The sequence below is a fragment of the Aquarana catesbeiana genome, linkage group LG02, assembly GCF_042186555.1.
Source record: "Aquarana catesbeiana isolate 2022-GZ linkage group LG02, ASM4218655v1, whole genome shotgun sequence".
NCBI lineage: Eukaryota > Metazoa > Chordata > Amphibia > Anura > Ranidae > Aquarana > Aquarana catesbeiana.
The window spans coordinates 164,106,712-164,126,784 of NC_133325.1; the positions used below are offsets into that span (position 1 = coordinate 164,106,712).

The window sequence follows — 20,073 nt, forward strand, 5'->3', positions numbered from 1 at the left end:
CATGTATGGCACGGTGCAATTAATAGCAGTTCTAATATATAATTCATGTGACTTCCAATCTTCAAAAGAAGAATGTCTCCAATGGGTCACCTTTCTAGTACTTGACAGAACCCACACTGTGTTTAATAGAGTGGTGGCCATTGCTGGCCTCCTCCTAAAAATGCAGGCTGTATGGCTTTCTTTAACTTACTTTGAGAAACTGACCTAGAACAAAAAAAAATAGAAAAGTGATTTGCATAGTTGAAGCCAGAGAGTCAGCATGATAGGAAGGGAACTAGAATTTTTCAGAGGAGCAGTCAGCAATGGCAACTCACAGCAATGGTCTCTCAGCATAGATTAGTTTAAAAGGGTTTTCAGCTTTACTTTGAAATATAAGCAACTTAAAGTGTATGTCCAGCAAAAACTGTTTTTTTTTTTTTTTTTTAGATTTGGATTACAGTGGGGAGGGGTTGGAATCCCTTTCAACTTTTACTGCAATCTGGGGCTCCATTAGAATGATTTAATCTAATTTCCTGTCCCATTAACAATGTTTTACCAGACAGGTAGTAAGAGTAACTCAACTTTTCATGTCATTGTTCACCATAAATGGGCCCATTTCCTCTGTGGCTTGAGGATGCTTTGACTAAGCCAGACATGCCATAATACAGGGCTACAGCACCCACAAATTACCCTGGCTGTTCCCTTTTCTAAACATGCTCCTAAGGAACATCACTACTGCTGCAGTACTTTACTTATTTTCTTCTTCGACCCATTGATCTTCCCTGTGTTCTGCTGAGACTTTTACCTTTGAAGTTTTTCATGCTCTTGGAAACCTCTCCCAACCTTTTTTTTTTTTTTGACCTAACAGCCAGTATATGCAAGATTAACTCCAGGCCGCAGTTGAAACAAAGCCTTGAGATGCCTACAGGTAGGATAGCCTACCTGCTTAGGTCTTCAGTTTTTCATTCAAACAAAGCAGTAGTATACCAGTTCAGCCACTCCCTTTGTCTGTAATCTGGTGAACCTGGAAACCACATGCTTAGAATGCTGGAGTTCACTCCTTGTTGCTTTTCACAAAACCTCATATGAAAACATTTTAATTATAAGGCAACCGTGCAGAATCATCCCTTTTCTGGAAGTCTGAATGTAAGTAAGAGGATACAAGCTTCAGGAAATACCCTCCTTACGTAGACTTTTTCATGTTTTGTGTGTGCCATGGATGCTGTGGATTACATAGTGTGCTTGAATGTATTAGTAGCTCGCTGATGTTTGAACTTTCAACTTGCTGCCTGGAATTGGTCTTCTATTTAATGTACATTAGGGTATATTTGTTGTTGTGTGAAACTAAAATGATGCACATTGGAATAACCACCTGTTGCTTAGAAATAAAACCCTAAAATGTGTGAGAACTCTTGCATCACCATACACAAGCATACCAATGCAGGATAAAAACCTGATGTTTTTAATTTTACATCCCAGTATGTGAATAAGAAGAAAAAAGAAAACAAATGTAATTGGAGACCATTTGCATATAAATATTTTTTTTCTTTATCCTCCCGCAGGGAGAAGAGAGGAAAAAAAATTACATTTACTCATGCAAAAAAATGTAAAACCAGGGAAAGTATAAGCGTCTTATTGCAAAGATCCCATTTTGCCGTAAAAATATGTTTTATTGCACCTATTCATCGCTTAGAAAGTTGTGAACCACTTCAAAGTCTCTCAGAATGCTGTTGTTATTTACTTTTTTGCTTAGGCAATTTTTTACTATGGTTTTCTTAACTATATTATTCTTTTCCACTTCTTTTCCTCTCTGGTTTACTGTGATGTTGTCATCATTTAAAGCTGAGGTAAAAATTGTAGACTTGTTTTCTCCTATGACTTGTTCTCGATTCGGAACGCTGGCTTGTGCTTTCCATAAATACCAAAAGGAACATTGGATGGCGTTCCTTCAGCAGGAATAAACTTGCTTGAGGGTGCCCTCTAGTGGCAGTTTCTCATTCCAAATTCGATGGGTTTTATAGGACGCACTGGAAAGTGTTAGGCGATAAAAGAAGGCCCAATTTAAAAAAGGAATAAAACAATAAAAAACAGGGACATTCCTACATTAACACAACTGACCAAAATCTTTGAAAGGCCAGCTCCTTATGAACCAGAACTCACTCTGATTTTCAGCCAAACAAATCTTTCGTCTTTCCCCTTTGTCGATACCATGACAACATGGCAGCATCAGTAGTAGCTAGTTAAGGATAGCAGCGTACCATTATCTATCAATAATTAAAGATATTTCTCATACTGTTGTCACTCTCATCACCACCTCTCTGTTGGAATTTGTGCTATTTCGATGTTCATTAGGCCGCAGGTGGCTGAGGATGTGTAGAATTGTATAACCACAGTGATGGTTTAATATAGTCCTAACCCTTTGGCTCCGCCCAGGGCCTCTGTCATTGTGAGAGGAATGGTTCGTCCGTGAATTCCTTCCCCCAAGCTTTGCAGTCCCAGTTAAAGGTTCCCCAAGGTCCTTAGTTTTGTCATAGTTCAGAACTTTCCACTGCTGATTGACAGCTTGCCATCGCTTGAAGATCCGATATACAGATGAGCCTTCATGGATTATGAGACCTGTTGAAAGATAAGAAGCACAACATATTGAAGAACTACCAAATATGCAAATTACTTTTTTAAGACATATCAGCATGGATGTCACATCACTTCCTAACTCAACCTATCCAAAACCGAGCTCATGATATTTCTTCCCCCACATGCCACTTCCCCTAATTTCTCTGTCAAAATCAATGGCTCAACTATCAACCCGTCCCCCCATGCCAAGGTCCTAGGTGTAATCCTGGACAGTGAACTATCCTTTCGGGCCCACATCCAATTGCTGTCCAAAGCTTGCCGCCTCAACCCCTGCAACATCTCCAAGATACGCCCCTTCCTATCCAATGTCACCACAAAGCTTCTAATCCACTCCCTGATCATCTCTCGCCTTGACTACTGCAACCCCCTCCTCATATGTTTACTTCTAAATAGGCTACCCCCCTTCAGTCCATCATGAATGCTGCTGCCAGGCTCATCCACCTTACAAACAGCTCGGCGTCTGCCACCCCTCTCTGCCAATCCCTCCATTGGCTGCCACTCAACCAACAAATTAAATTCAGGATACTAATAGTAACTTACAAAGCCATCCACAACCTGGCCCTCAGCTACATCACTAAGCTGATCTCAAAATACCAACCAAATCGTCCTCTTCTCTCCTCCCAAGACCTCCTGCTCTCTAGCTTCCTTGTCCCCTCATCCCATTCTCACCTCCAAGACTTCTTCCGAGCCTCTCCCATCCTCTGGAATGCTCTACCCCAATCTATCTGACTATCTCCTACTTTGTCTACTTTCAGACGATGCCTGAAAACTCATCACTTTAGAGAAGCCTATCTGGCCCCCACCTAACAACTGTACATTTGTTTTCTCCATCAGCACATCCCCCACAGTTATTACCTCTTGTATCTCTTGACCTTCCCTCTTAGATTGTAAGCTCTAATGAGCAGGGCCCTCTGTTTCCTACTGTATTAAAGCCATATTTCCCTATCCAGGAACCACAGCTGCTGCATACAGTCACCCATAGAAATCAATTACAGGATACAGCTGTATGTGGGCATACTTGCATAAGCACATGCACTTGTACAGACATAGGGCCCTGGACACAAACAGTCTACATCCAGAAGTACACGTCCATATGCGTAATTAGTTTCTGTGGATGGCTGTATTCAGCAGCTGTGGCTCCCAGGCAGGTAAATATGCTTGAATTTTACTTTCTATGGCCCAAGGAAATCATTTGCATGAGATCTACATTGATGTTTATGTGAAAATAGGAACTTTGTGTGAGATTCTTACACTTGCAGTTATATTTCTTGAGCTGGTCCTGCTTTGTGTAACTTCCTGTACTGGAATTTGTTGACATTAATAGTCTGGTGACATGGTCTTTTTAGGTTTGGAAATAGGGTTGCCACCTCATCCCTTTAAAACCAAACACATAATAATTACACAGGTTCTGTGGCTAAATAAGGTGGTAATTAAACCTACTTGGTGCTTTATCTGCATTAAATTAGCCTCAGATCCTGTGTACTGAACCACTTGCTGACCAGCTCACGCAGATATACTGAGGCAGGTCATATCTCCTGCGCGAACCGACGGTACCTGTATGTCGGTCTGTGCCAGGAGGATAGCGGGCAACCCGCAATCACAGTGAGGAGAGGCAGAACGGGGAACTGCCTATGTAAACAAGGTGATTTCCCATTTTGCCAGATGATTTTTACCAAAAATATGTAGAAGAATATATATTGGCCTAAACTGATTAAGATTTTATATATATATATATATATATATATATATTTTTTTTTTTTTTTTTTTTTGGATATGTATTATAAAAGTAAAGTAAAAAAAAAATTTTTTTTTTTTTTTTTAATTGTTGGTCTTTTTTTGTTTATAGCGCAAAAAATAAAAACCACCGAGGTGATCAAATACCACCAAAAGAAAGCTTTATTTGTGGGTAAAAATGGATATGAATTTTGTTTGGGTACAGCGTTGCACGACTACGTAATTGTCAGTTAAAGTGACGCAGTGCCGTATCGCAAAAAATTGCCTGGTCATTAAGGGGGCAAATCCTTCTGGAGCTGAAGTGGTTAATATGTGTTTGGGTTTAAAGCGATGAGATTGCAACCCTAGATCATAGTGAGGCCCAGTGATTTCACCAGCACCTACAGGAAAACAGTTTACAGCATTTTTGTATTTTTAATTCGTTCTCTTTCACCTAACGTTTCTTATTTGGTGGGGTAGGGGGTGAAATAGCGGACCTTCAAAGCCAGGTTCACTCTGGTAGCAGTCCCCATTGCTACTTTGAAAAGCAATGCATGGTAGATTGATGTTCAAAGGTGGTTTGCAGGCATTTAAAGTGGTTGTAAACCCTTAAAGACCACTTTGTGCTACAGGTAAGCCTATATGGCTTACCTGTAGCTACCCAGGATATCTCCTAAACCTGCACGGTTTAGGAGATATCCCCTGTATTTGCATGTGCTGATGTCATTGGCACATGTGCACTGACACAAACTGAAGCAATGGCACGTATGTGCCGTTGCTTCAGTGAGTGTGCTGTTACTGCGCGCATGCGTGGGAGTGACGTCATCGCGGCTCCGGCCAATCACAGCGCCGGAGCCACGATACTCGGAAGTAACCCCCCGGGAGTGATGTCGGCCGCCGGAGCGGTGTATGGGTATTATGTAATGAGCTAGTATGCTATGCATACTAGCTCATTATGCCTTTGTCTTGCAGGTGTTAGTTTTTATTTGTTGTTTTTTTTTTTTTAAAGTGGGTTTACACCCACTTTAAGAGGCAATACTGCCACCTCTGGAATTACTTTTTTTTTAATGCTGAATGGGGATTTTACACTGAACTACCACATCACAACCATTAGCCAAGCATTTGGCTCATGGATGCGATGTGGTCCCATTGACTTAAATCGACAAGTTTGGCAAGTGGCACCACTTGAGCAACTTCCTCCTAGGGTTGCCAACTCATCCCTTTAAAACCGAACACATATTAATTACACAGGTTCTGTGGCTGATTAAGGTCGTAAAAAAATTCACTTCACTGCATTAAATTAGCCCCAGAACCTGTGTAATTAATATGTGTTCAGTTTTAAAGGGATGAGGTGGCAAGCCTATTTAGAAATAGTAGTTATATTTGCGGTGTAATGGCAACTGCTTTTATAAAGTTTTTGTGTATAGGGCATGGCAAAAAGATTTCTCTGTTCTCATTACATGTCATCAGGAATTTTTTTCTGGCAGAATGTGCCAGAAGCACCTCAGCCAGACACAGTAATGTAAAAGAAGCAGAGTGGCCACAAAATTAGCTGGCGGGCCGCATAAGCCGGCGATAGTATATAGTTCTGGCTGCAACCTGAGACAGTGGAGGGTGGAGTGATATTATCCGCACTCCGCCTCTCCCTGCAGACCTGATGCTCGTTTTGGTGGCAGTCGCACTCAGAGCTGTGTAGAGAGAGCGACATGTGTAGCCTGACTGCTCACTGTACTGTGGAGACAGCGAGTGGTGAAAAGCAGCATTTGTTGGTAAATTGCAAGACGGGGTTTTGTCTATTAATGCTGGAATGGGTCTGTGACTGTCTCTTAGCTGGATTGGGCTGTCCCTTAGCTGGATTGGGCTGTCTCTTAGCTGGATTGGGCTGTCTCTTAGCTGGATTGGGCTGTCTCTTAGCTGGATTGGGCTGTCTCTTAGCTGGATTGGGATGCCTCTTAGATGAGACTGTCTCTTAGCTGGATTGGAATGTCTCTTAGCTGGATTAGAATGTCTCTTAGCTGGATATATGGGGCATGTCTCTTTGCTAAATATATGGAGGATGTCTCTTTGCTAAATATATAGAGCATGTATTTTTGCTAAATATATGGGGCATGTCTCTTTGTTGAATATATTGGGCATCTCTCTTTGCTGGATATATGGGACATGTTCATACCTCCCACCTTTTGAACTTGAGAATGAGAGAGTTGAGAAAGGCAGTGACCTGCAGCGCGCTATGCAAGCCACAGCAAAAAGTGGGTGTGGTCAAGCTGTTAACAGTGAGAGGGGCTTAAGGGGCATGATTAAACAAATCCCAGGCTTTCTTGTACACATAAAATATGCTTTGACACATATAAACTCTAACATAATCATTAAAATAGCCAACCAGCTTCAAACACCCTGGTCTTCTCAAAGTTGATTTAAAACAGCTGATTAGTGAAAAGCAGTCCAGTGTCTAGGTAGCTTTGGAAGCACTGCTGGTAAAGCTCAGCTGACCCTTAAAACAGTGGGAGGGATGGTTGCTTCAGCTCCCGTATGGGCTGTGCTGGGATATCCAGATGTAGGCAACCTACTTTCTTTTAATTTTCACACTTACAATGGAGGAACAAAAGTTGGAATCTTTTCCTTACCTCCAGTTTCATAGAACTGAATGCCTTTTAGTTTTTTAGTCTATACATATTTTTAACTCTGATTACGCTTCCCATCATGTGATAAGTTGACCATTTGATATTTCAGTCAAACCTGGCAAACATAGATAACTGACTTACGGAAGAATTTGAACTGCTCCAGTCCCTGTTTTCTCCCCCTACTTAGTAAGTGTTTTCTGTCCAATCCCTGTTTTCTCCCCCTTCCCGGCTATTCTCCCCTCTTGCACAGACCTCAGATCAGCACGGGTTCTGCATAGCAGTGTCCATCCTCCCCTGATCCTCCTCCTGCCCTGTGTACATGGCATCATCAGAACCAGGGAGGAGGCGGGTTCATTCAGTCTGCAGTGATCAATTATACAGGCAGCCAGTGGGGAGAGATTCAGGCTGCCATAGGGGGTGAGCGTGTTAGGCAACAGATGCGGGCCCAAGTTAGAAGGGTTAGAGGAGCCGAGTGCTCTTGTTCCGGAACTAGGCTTCGGGATTTAGACTGGACTTGGGGGATTCCAGGATTTAATCCAAATCCTGGGATTGTCCTGGCGAATTTGGGACTGCTGGGAGGTATGGGCATGTCTCTTTGCTGAATAGATGGAGCATGTCACTGTGCTGCTGGATATATGGGGCATGTCTCTTTACTGCTGGGTATAGGGGGCATGTCTCTTTGCTGTTGGATATATGGGGCATGTCCCTTGCTGGATAGGGCGGGGGGCTGTCTATTGTTGCTGAAGGGATCTATTCTTGCTGTAGTGGGCACTTAGAGCTGTACTGTAGGGGTGATCTCATGTGTATTCAGATACAAGTCTGAACTTGCCTGAGCTATGTTGCCGGAAAGCCGTCAAAGCCAACAGCCAATTATAGGCAGCAGAGGCATTCACCACAGGCACATGTTTACAAGGGGGGTGTATATGTGCAACTTCAGGGCAGGGAATGCCTGTGCCACCTATAATTGGCGGTTTGCAGTGACAGCTTACTGGCAGAATAGCTCAGGTGGGTTCCAATTCATGTCTGAACATGCATGAGCTCATCCCCACTGTACAGTAAAAATTGGGCATGTTTTGGCATACCACCCAACTTTTTGAGTATGGCGCGTGTCAGTGGTAGCGGTGGGAATGTGCACACAGCCATGATCGGAACCATGTTTGTAGTATTCACAATCTGAGGCACATTGTGTCTCAACAGGAAACTGCCCACATGGATCTGCAAATGACCGTTTGCACACGTCACTACTGTAATTCTATTTAAATATATTCATGTGTCATATTCATGTGTTTGATTCTTCTGAAGGAATACAAGTGTCTGATGATTGGCTGATTCTGAAGCCACCACCCTCTTTTCGTTATCACTGTGTTACACTATAACTAAACTTAACTTGCCATTGTAAGGCAGGACTTTGCTAAGCTCAACGTGATACCAGCATCTGTCTGTGTTACTTGGAGATATACAAGCTCGCTTTCCCAGCATTATACAATAAAGCTTAAACTGGGCTTTTCAGTAAAATGGAATTATTTGCTTATAGGAAAAGCTTGAAATATTCCACTACAAAATGAGGAGGAAAGAGAGATAGAGGGACATTGTTCTAAAACAGAGACAGTCCCTCAGAATCAGGGACAGTTTGGAGCTATGTGTTTTGATCCCTGTGAGTCGCAGGTCTTGTGTAAAGCTGTTTGCCAGTAGAAATCGATGGCAAGCTGAAATACACAATGGCTGTATGCATATATTAACGCATATCCCCATGTATGTTTACAAGAACGTACTGTACTGTATGCACTGAACACAGTCTGCATTCACGGCATACACCCTGTATGGATCCATCCCTGTATGCAAGTACCATTGGAATGCTTGTCATTTTAAATATGCATACAGCTTCTGTTTCAGCCTGGCATTGATTTCTACAGGATGTTGGCAGATCGCTGTACCTGTGACTTGGGGACACCCAAGTACGCCCTTTTTTTCGCTCAATGGTTCAGAGCACTGGTGCGCATGAGCCCTCAACTCCCTTTTCAATCACCCAGCATGGGACAGTAGTGCACAACAAAAAAAATATGTTGACTCATGGCTACTTTTAGGTTGCTGCTGATGTGAGAAGCAAGGAGAGAAGCAGAAAAGATACATATGACAAGAATGTCACCTGCAAGTGCCTCTGAGCTTACTTTAGTAAGTGCTGGATATTTCTACATTTTTTTTCTTACATTTTACTACATTGGTTTTAATTAACAAATGTCATGCAAATTACTTGTAAAGCCCCTGTTCTCTAAAGGGGGGCAGTTCTAGGGGGGGCAGTTTTAGGACGTGGGTAGGGGGAGGGGACAAGCGTGATCTAGGGGAGGGGGGTGAGTTCCTGCACCTTTTTTCTCAGAAAAATTAAGCCCTGCATGTCACTAGTAAAAGTGCTCAGATTCCGATGTATGGTTTTGAAGTATTTCAAAGGGTTATCTGTAAGATGAACTTCCTGTTTCCCCTATCATTTTTTGTATATTGCTTTGGAGAGGTTGGTTATATTGTCTTTGGCTTCCTAGTGGATTTCTTGCAGAAGTATACAGTATGAATGAACCACTCTGGGGAGGAAGTTCAATTCACAGCAACGCCCTGGTGGTCAGCGGGTAGGGAACACTCTCCAACAGTGACGCAGAAAACAAGTAACACATAACAAAGGTTATAAACTTTAACCAAAACTAAAAAGGCTATAGCTAGAGATCTAATTTGAGTAGTGTCTATTACATGTTCTAATTTCTCTGTGGCATATTTTTGTTCCACAGTGCAATACACACATCCTAATCTTGAGCATATTGGTCACCTGACCCAAGAACACCATGTGTTTCTCTGCGATTCATTGGATGGAAAGGGGAAGATTGTCATGTTGCCTATGTTAAAATGAAGGAGAGGTTAAAAACACCATGTCTAGTATACTTGTATTTTCCCTCTTAACTGCTTTGACAAACCACTTCCCAGCTACTCACTGCCACATTTTCCACAAAACAGAGCAAAGTCTATGGAAGACCGTTGAATCTCAGCGCTGGAAACTTGCATGATATAAATCATGTATGATTGTCCTGATTCTTTGGCTGTGCAACATACAATTACGTGGCTAAATAGCAAATGTCAGACTATAAATATCAGTCCTATTTTTAAAAGGCTGTATGACCAATATAGTTTTAAAAACCAACCTATTAATAATGGGTGTGTGACAAACGTAGTTTAAAGACAAAAAGCAAAAAAAAAAAAAAAAAAGAAGGCATGACTCTTTTTTTTTAAGCTGGTCTTACATGCAAAGAGATCTCTGATTTCCCTGCCTTTTGCCAGTCACTCAAAGCCAGTGACTTTTTTTCCAACTTTTTTTAGCTTATGTACAAAAAAATATTGAGCGTTGCCAGTTGTCCCCTAATAACAGGAAGTGTCTGAACAAGGACTTTCATGGCCAGATCACCAGATATTATTTAACGGCTTGCCGACCAGCCGCCGTCGTTATACAGCGGCAGGTTGGCTCTCCTGCGTGCTTGCTCAGTTGCGGGTGGCGCACGCTCGCTGCACACTCCAAGAGCGTGCCTGTGGGTCGATCGCACTCGATGTCGGCCAGTGACCCGCGATCTCCTAATACAGAGGCAGAACAGGGATCTGCCTTGGTAAACAAGGCAAATCCCCGTTCTGACAGGGGACATAACAGAGATCTACTGTTCCCAGTCATCGGGAACAGTGATCTCTGTCATGTCCCTGGCAGCCCATCCCCCTACAGTTAGAACACACCCAGGGAACACAGTTAACCCCTTGATTGCCCCCTAGTGTTAACCCCTTCCATGCCAGTGTCATTTATTCATTGATCAGTGCATTTTTATAGCACTGATCAATGTAATAATGTCACTGGTCCCCAAAAAGTGTAATTTGGGGTCAGATTTGTCCTCCGCAATGTCGCAGTCCCGCTAAAAATCGCAGATCACCGCCATTACTAGTAAAAACAATTAAAAAAAATTAAGTCCCTAAATCTATCCCATAGTTTGTAGACGCGATAACTTTTGCACAAACTAGTCAATATAAGCCTATTGGGATTTTTTTTACCAAAAATATGTCGAAGAATATATAATCGGCCTAAACTGATGAATAAATTTGTTGTTGTTTTTTTTTTTGGAATATGTATTATAGCAAAAAGTAAAAAAAAAAATATTTTTTCAAAATCATCTTTGTTTATCGCGCAAAAAATTAAAACCACAGAGGTGATCAAATACCACCAAAAGAAAACTCTATTTGTGGGAAAAAAAGAACGTCAATTTTGTTTGGGTACAGCATTGCACGACCACGCAGTTGTCAGTTAAAGCGACGCAGTGCCAAATCTCAAAAAATGGCCTTGTCATTAAGGGGGGCAAATCCTTTCTGGGGTTGAAGTGGTTAAAGGATCAGTTTACCTTTTAATAAATAATAATAAATGCACATTTTTTTGCAGCTAAAAAAATGTGCAATTACTATTTTTGGTTTTGGGAGCCTGTAAAGCACTGCACCAGCGATCAGCAGATTGCTGGTACCATGCAGGACTCTTGCAGATCTGTCAGTGTATCTGTTTGCTTGTACCTTGTACGGGCAAGCAGATACTCACTGACAAGAAGCATGAATAAACTACCACAGCACTCAACAAGACTGTCGGGACTTGTTATTTCCCATCCAAATAGAACTGTGAATGAATGATGTGGCCGGGCAGATGGGGGATATACGGGGATATACAGAGCAAAGAAACGTGTTGGAAGGAGCTTAAGCTCTGACATCATCACACATGCTGTGCATTTTTTTTTTTTAATTGTTGTGCGTTCTGCCTGTCTCTGTTGAGTCTGACTGTAAGTACCTCGTAGTGCACAATAAATATGATGTGCTACAGTGGCTGCTTTGCTTCTTTTCCATGGTTGTATTCATTATTTGAGCGGAAGGGAAAGAATGTGAGATACCCCTGGAGTTACAGGAGCTGCCTAGTGATGGAGATTGCTGATCCATTAATTTACTCAATACAAGCTGCATTGACCTCCTATAGCAGAGAGGTCTTTGGTCTCTGGAAAAATTTTGAGCATTTAGTGTGGGAGCACCTGGAAGATCACAAAGTTTGCAGTGTTGTTCTTCATGGCATCACTTTGGCTGTGGTTTATGGACTTTGAGCATGAATTTTGGTTTTGGTTAATTTTATACTATTTAATAGAAAACATTATTAGTTTATTTAATTAATGTTACTCGTGCACTTTTTGGTATAAGGTATCATATTTTGGGGTGCTGTCACATAGCAATTGTTGATTTTAAATTTAGTTGTGTTAATTTCATTCATTTTATTGACTTTACACTGATGCACTATGTTATTTGTGATATGTAAACTAATATACAGTTTATGAGCACTTAAAGGGACAGCACACCAATTTTTGTATCTTTTGTATCCAGTACTCAGGATATATTAGAAAGCTGCTGTTTCGGACACATTTTTCCTAAAGACACAGAGCCCCATATTTTTTGATTATATAAACTGTTATGCCTCCAAAAACTATTTTTTATAGGCTGTATGTGTAAATAAAATGTGAATCCTAAGAAAAACATTATTCAAATGGCTAATCCATGTTTCTCTCACCTATGCAGACAATGTCCATAAAGCCATACATTCCATAGCAGATCTGGAATAGCAGGTCTTGACGCTGCCATTTGGCAGAGGGGCTGAGAGAAGACCAGATTAACCAGGATATGCTGGCAATAAGGAAGAGGGAGCCCAGTATTATAGCTGCTATCTGCACCTTCTCAATCACAGTCAAGGAGATGGCCTGCCACTGCAAAGTAAAGGAAAATGTGGTTAGATATACATGACATTTACAATGACCTAATTATACTGTATACTGAACAGTATAGGTTTAACTTTTTTGACACCTCAAATGAACCACATTGAAGCTAAAACTTACAAAAGTGAAAAAAAAAATATTATATATATATATATATATATATATATATATATATATATATATATATATATATATATATATATATATATATATATATATATATATATATACTTGCGCTAGCAGTGAGAAAAGATATATGTGAACAACTATTGAATAATATATAAACTGCAGCTGCTGTGCACAAGGTGCTATGCACTTGACAAAATGGAAAGTAAATGAATTACAGCGCTCACAATAGTGCATAAATATACTAGAAATTAATTAAACAATTAATATTGGGTGAATGTCCATAAAAAGGTGAATGATGTGCTCCAATCAATAAAGTGCAATAGTGCTCCAAAATTCGAGGTGTGCCACACCCCCTCTTGTGTCCCCACTCACTGGATGGAATGGACCCCTAGCTTTTCAGTTTAGGGGTCATTCAGGCTTGGATTGTCTCCCATAATCATGACAGTCATATGTAGATATTAATGCCCAAAATGGGATAAAAGAAGGGGACTGATAGTGAAGTACCGCTTGGCAGAGATTTTATTGCGCAAACTAAAAATGGGTACTTACAGAATGTAGATTAAAATCAAGCATGTAGCAAAAGATTGCAATGTGAAACGCCGCTGCTAGCGTGCGTTTCACTGACAACCGGACGTGACGTCACTTGGACATGAAAACGGAAATTGGTGGCCAGTATATTGGTAGGATGTCAATTCCTCCCATCGTGAGGCTGGTTTCCATGCGTAAACAGTAATTGGTCCAAAGGACGTCACTCCATGTAAAACATTACATTAATACCTCATTGTCAAATACAAATTTAAAAATATTATTAAATAAATATAATTAGTACCTTTATTAAAAAATCAGTTATAATTTTTATATTCGTCGCAATTCCAAATAATAAAAAAGAGGAAAGAAAGAGGAAAAATGAAAAAAGAACAATAAATCTAAAAATAAACAAATGAAAAAAAATAAACTTTTTTTTCTATTTTCTTCATTTGTTTATCTTTTCATTTATGGTTCTTTTTTCATTTTTCCTCTTTCTTTCCTCTTTTTTATTATTTGGAATTGCGCCGAATATAAAAATTATAACTGTTTTTTTAATAAAGGTATCACTTATATAGTATTACAATTTCCCTATGTTTACCAGCCTCATTGTGTGAGAAACTGACATCCAACCAATACAATGGCTGCTAATTTCCCTATGGGAAACATTTAGTCAGTGGAGGAGACACTTTTGTCTAACCGACAAAATGGCCATCATGATTTTTTCTATTGGCTGAATAAGGGGGAGGTGACCATCTTCCTGTATTTAAAGTCGGGTCTTTGAATCGGAAATGAGGTCCCTGATGACGCCCTGTGGGAGGGCAAAACGCGTTGACGCAATTTCTGGTTTCGAGTCCAAGTGACGTCACGTCCGGTTGTCAGTGAAACGCACGCTAGCAGCTGCGTTTCCCATTGCAATCTTTTGCTACATGCTTGATTTTAATCTACATTCTGTAAGTACCCATTTTTAGTTTGCGCAAAAGCAGTACTTTACTATCAGTCCCCTTCTTTTATCCCATTTTGGGCATTAATATCTACACAGGACTGTCGTGATTATGGGAGAACTTCTTTGTATCCTTATGTGAATTTGCCATCCCTGGCCAACAATCCAAGCCCAATAATAATTGTTTAATTAATTTCTATTATATTTATGCACTATTGTGAGTGCTGTAATTCATTTATTTTCTAAAACTTACAAAACACCAGTCAAAATAGGCTGAAAGTTAAAACTGTCACTTACTAACACAAAAATGTGGCATGCATTTAAAGGTAAACTCAATTCAATCATTATGAATAAAAAAATAGTAGTCCAGACACAGTCTGCTCCCCAAAGAGTATAAAATAGACCATGGCATTAAACACCAAGAAGAAGGCAGAGGAATTCTTCCATGTGCCCCTGGGCACACCTAGGACCACTATGGTGGGTGCTGCTGGGTAAAGGGCAGGGAAAACCAGTGAACGTCCATGGTTTCTCCTTCCTGTTACTGACTGATACATGTAAAACACTACACGTTACATAAAGTATTGCCACATGATTGCTCCGTGAGAGCAATAATTCTAGGGGATATTATTCACAGTTATCTCTAAGGTGGTGACTTGGAGGGGCTCTAAAAGCATCGTCTATGGAAAACACAGTAGGGAAAATAATTATTTGATCCCCTGCAGATTTTGTAAGTTTTCCCACTTACAAAAAAACAAAGGGTCTATAATTTTTATCATAGGTGTATTTTAAATGATAGAGACAGAATATCAACCAAAAATCCATCAAAAACACATCATACAAATGTTATAAATTGAGTTGCAGTTCAGTGAGTAAAATTCAGTGCATCCGGAAAGTATTCACTGCTCTTCACTTTTTCCACATTTTGTTATGTTACAGCCTTATTCCAAAATGGATTGAATTTATTATTTTCCTCAAAATTCTACAAACAATACCTCATAATGACGTGAAAAAAGTTTGTTTGAAATCTTTGCAAATTTATAAAAAACGAAAAAATCACATGTACAGTATCTCACAAAAGTGAGTATACCCCTCACATTTTTGTAAATATTTTATTATATCTTTTTATGTGACAACACTGAAGAAATGACACTTTGCTACAATGTAAAGTAGTCAGTGTACAGCTTGTATAACAGTGTAAGGCCCCTTTCACACGGACGGATAGAAAAGTGCTTTTAGCTGCGGATTTTCTATTTTTCTACCGCAGCTAAAAGCACACAATGCTTTCCTATGGCTCCATTCACACACTGCGTTTAGCTGCGAATTAGATACATGCGGTTCTGTGCGGATAGAAAAAATAGAATTGACTGCGTCCAGGAGAGATTTAGCACAGCTATCCGCACATAACCGCAGGTAATCGCAGTGCACTGTGTCAGCTGCGGATAACAGCGCCGAGCTGCTCATCAGGAAAGGAAAAGTGATTTTTCCTTTCCCAATGAGCGACAAGCACGGGGATCCGACCCGGATCCCCGCCAATGCCCGACGCTGTTTGGTATGAATCTTGAGGGAGAACTCCACGCCAAATTTTAAATAAAAAAATGGCGTGGGTTCCCCCCCAGGGGCATACCAGGCCCTTCGGTCTGGTATGGATTTTAAGAGGAACCCCTATGCCGAAAAAACGGCGTGAGGTCCCCCCCAAAATCCATACCAGACCCTTATCTGAGCACGCAGCCCGGTTGGTCAGGAAAGGGGGTGGGGACGGGCGAGCGCCCCCCCTCCTGAGCCGTACCAGGCCGCATGCCCTCAACATGGAGGGGTGGGTGCTTTGGGGGAGGGGGCACCCTGCAGCCCCCCCACCCCAAAGCACCTTGTCCCCATATTGATGAGGACAAGGGCCTCTTCCCGACAACCCTGGCCGTTGGTTGTCGGGGTCTGCGGGTGGAGGGCTTATCGGAATCCGGGAGCCCCCTTTAATAAGGGGGCCCCCAGATCCCGGCCCCCCACCCTATGTGAATGAGTATGGGATACATGGTACCCCTACCCATTTACCTAGGGAAAAAGTGTCAATAAAAAAAAAACACTACACAGATTTTTAAAGTAATTTATTAGACAGCTCCGTGGGTCTTCTTCCGGCTTCGGGGGTCTTCTTCCGATTTCGGGGGTCCTCTTCCGACTTCGGGGGTCTCTCCGGTTCTTCTCCGCGCTCTCCAGGTCTTCTGCCGGGCTCCTCCGCTATCTTCTGCTCTTTTGCCGCTCTTTTGCTAGCGGAGGAGCCCGGTCTGCTGCCTTCTGCCTTCTTCCCTCTTCTTTTCTTCTGATGTTGACACGACGCTCTCTCCGGCTGGAATGACCACGCCCCCTAAAACGTCACAGTCCCAGCATGCCCAGGGACTGTGACGGCATAAGGGGGCGGAGCACCCAGAGTGCATTCCAGCCGGAGAGAGCGTCGTGTCAACATCAGAAGAAAAGAAGAGGGAAGAAGGCAGCAGACCGGGCTCCTCCGCTAGCAAAAGAGTGGCAAAAGAGCAGAAGATAGCGGAGAAGCCCGGCAGAAGACCCGGAGAGCGCGGAGAAGAACCGGAGAGACCCCCGAAGTCGGAAGAAGACCCCCGAAGTCGGAAGAGGACCCCCGAAGTTGGAAGAAGACCCCCGAAGCCGGAAGAAGACCCCTGGAGCTGTCTAGTAAATTACTTTAAAAACCTGTGTAGTGTTTTTTTTATTGACACTTTTTCCCTAGGTGAATGGGTAGGGGTACCATGTACCCCATACCCATTCACATAGGGTGGGTTGCCGGGATCTGGGGGCCCCCTTAATAAAGGGGGTTTCGGATTCCGATAAGCCCTCCGCCCACAGACCCCGACAACCAACGGCCAGGGTTGTCGGGAAGAGGCCCTTGTCCTCATCAACATGGGGATAAGGTGCTTTGGGGTGGGGGGGCCGCAGGGCGCCCCCTCCCCCAAAGCACCCACCCCCCATGTTGAGGGCATGCGGCCTGGTATGGCTCAGGAGGGGGGGCGCTCGCCCGTCCACACCCCCTTTCCTGACCGACCGGGCTGCGTGCTCGGATAAGGGTCTGGTATGGATTTTGGGGGGGACCCCACGCCATTTTTTCAGCATAGGGGTTCCTCTTAAAATCCATACCAGACCGAAGGGCCTGGTATTCCCCTGGGGGGGAACCCATGCCATTTTTCTATTTAAAATTTGGCGTGGAGTTCCCCCTCAAGATTCAGTGCGAGTCGGCACCCTGTCGGGTTGCCATGGAAATGGCAAACCGCAGCCAAACGCAACCGCAGCTAATCGCACTGTGCAAATGCAGCTGATCGCAGTGCCTGGAGTCTTGAACTCCACAGGAAAAAAAACATGCTTTTAACTGCGGCAGAATAATAATTCGCTGTCCCCTCAAAGTAACAACACACAGCCATTAATGTCTAAACCGCTGGCAACAAAAGTGAGTACACCCCTAAGTGAAAATGTCCGAATTGGGCCCAATTAGCCATTTTCCCTTCCTGGTGTCATGTGACTCATTAGTGTTACGAGGTCTCAGGTGTGAATGGGTAGCAGGTGTGGCAAATTTGGTGTACTCACTTTTGTTTCCAGCGGTTTAGACATTAATGGCTGTGTGTTGAGTTATTTTGAGGGGACAGCAAATTTACACTGTTATACAAGCTGTATACTCACTACTTTACATTGTAGCAAAGTGTAATTTCCTCAGTGTTGTCACATGAAAAGATATAATAAAATATTTACAAAGATGTGAGGGCTGTACTCACTTTTGTGAGATACTGTACATAAGAATTCACAGGCTTTGTTCAATACTTTGTTGAAGTACCTTTGGTACCAATTACAGCCTCAAATCTTTTTGAGTATGATGCTTCAAGTTTGGCACACCTATTTTTGGGCAGTTTCTCCCATTCTTTGCAGGACCTCTCAAGCTCCATCAGGTTGGATAGGGAGAGTCGGTGCACAGCCATTTTCAGATCTCTTCAGAGATGTTCATTTAGGTTCAAATCTAGGCTCTGGCTGGGCCACTCAAAAATTCACAGAGATGTAGCCACTCCTTTGTTATCTTGGCTGTATGCTTAGGGTTGTTGTTCTGTTGGAAGATGAACCTCACCCCAGTCTGAGGTCCAGAGCGCTCTGGAGCAGTTTTTCATCAAGGATGTCTCTTTACATTGCTGCATTCATCTTTCCCTCGATCCTGACTAGTCTCCCAGTTCCTGCCACTGAAAAACATCCCCACAGCATGATGCTGCCACCACCATGCTTCACTGTAGGAATGGTATTGGCCAGGTGATGAGCGGTGCCTGGTTTCCTCCAGATGCTTGCCATTCAGGCCAGAGAGTTCAATCTTTGCTTCATCAGACCAGAGAATTTTGTTTCTCATGGTCTGAGAGTCCTTCAGGTGCCTTTTGGCAAACTCCAGGCAGGCTGTCATGTGTCTTTTACTGAGGAGTGGCTTCCGTGTGGCCACTCTACCATGCAGGCCTGATTTGTGGAGTTCTGCAGAGATGGTTGTTCTTCTGGAAGGTTCTCCTCTCTCCACCATCAGGTTTTTGGTCACCTCCTTGACTAAGGCCCTTCTTCCCTATGGCTCAGTTTGGCCGGATGGCCCGCTCTAGGAAGAGTCCTGCTGGTTTCTAACTTCTTCCATTTACTTACTTACATTTTCCTTCCCCAGATCTGTGCCTCAATACAATCCTGTCTCAGAGGTCTACAGACAATTTCTTGGACTTCATGGCTTGGTTGGTGAGAAGGAGACAACTGTTGGAGTGATTATTCGCAAATTTAAGAAATACAAAATAACCATCAATCGCCCTCAGTCTGAAACTCCATGCAAGATTTCACCTCATGGGGTAAGGATGATCATGAGAAAAGCGAAGGATCAGCCCAGAACTACACAGGAGGAGCTTGTGAATGATCTCAAGGCAGTTGGGACCACAATCACCAAACAAGCCATTGGTAACACAATACGCCGCCACGGATTGAAATCCTGCAGCGCCCACAAGGTCCCCCTCCTCAAGAAGGCACATGAACAGGCCCATCTGACATTTGCCAATGAACATCTAAATGATTCAGAGAAGAATTGGGAGAAAGTGCTGTGGTCAGATGAGACCAAAATTGAGCTCATTGGCATTAATTTGACTCACCGTGTTTGGAGGAAGAAAAGTGCTGACTATGACCCTAAGAACACCATCCCTACAGTCAAGCACGGGGGGGGGGGAATTATGCTTTGGGGCTGTTTCTCTGCTAAAGGTACAGGCTGCATTGAGGGGCCAATGGACGGGGCCATGTATTTGGATAAGAACCTTCTTCCCTCAGCCAGAACACTGAAGATGGGTCATGGATGGGTCTTCCAGCATGACAATGACCCAAAACATACGACCAAGGCAACAAAGGAGTGGTTTAAAAGGAAGCACATTAAGGTCATGAAGTGGCCTAGCCAGTCTCCAGATCTTAATCTTATAGAAAATTTATGGAGGGAGCTGAAACTTCGAGTTGCCACGCAACAGCCAAGAAACCTTAAAGTGATTGTAAGGGTATTTTTTTTTTTAAATAACAAACTTATCATACTTACCTCCACTGTGCAGCTTGTTTTGCACAGAGTGGCCCCGAACCTCATCTTCTGGGGTCCGCCGGTAGCTGTCGTGGCTCCTCCCCGCATCAGATCCACCACACAAACCGCTCAGCGTCTGCTATACCCCTCTGCCAATCCCTCCATCGGCTG

At 42.7% G+C, this 20,073-nt stretch overlaps 1 protein-coding gene across 1 annotated transcript in view; it reads right to left on the minus strand.

Moving 5' to 3' along the window:
* Positions 1-1,438: 1,438 nt before the first annotated feature.
* The window catches only part of MARCHF9 (membrane associated ring-CH-type finger 9), a 226,020-nt gene continuing 207,385 nt past the window's right edge, over positions 1,439-20,073 (minus strand). The window contains exons 4-5 of the mRNA XM_073613732.1: positions 12,553-12,745; positions 1,439-2,595 (exon numbers count right to left, since the gene is read on the minus strand). Coding sequence (XP_073469833.1) covers positions 2,267-2,595; positions 12,553-12,745 — 522 coding nt within the window. The 3' untranslated portion in view covers positions 1,439-2,266. The remainder of the gene's footprint in view (positions 2,596-12,552; positions 12,746-20,073) is intronic.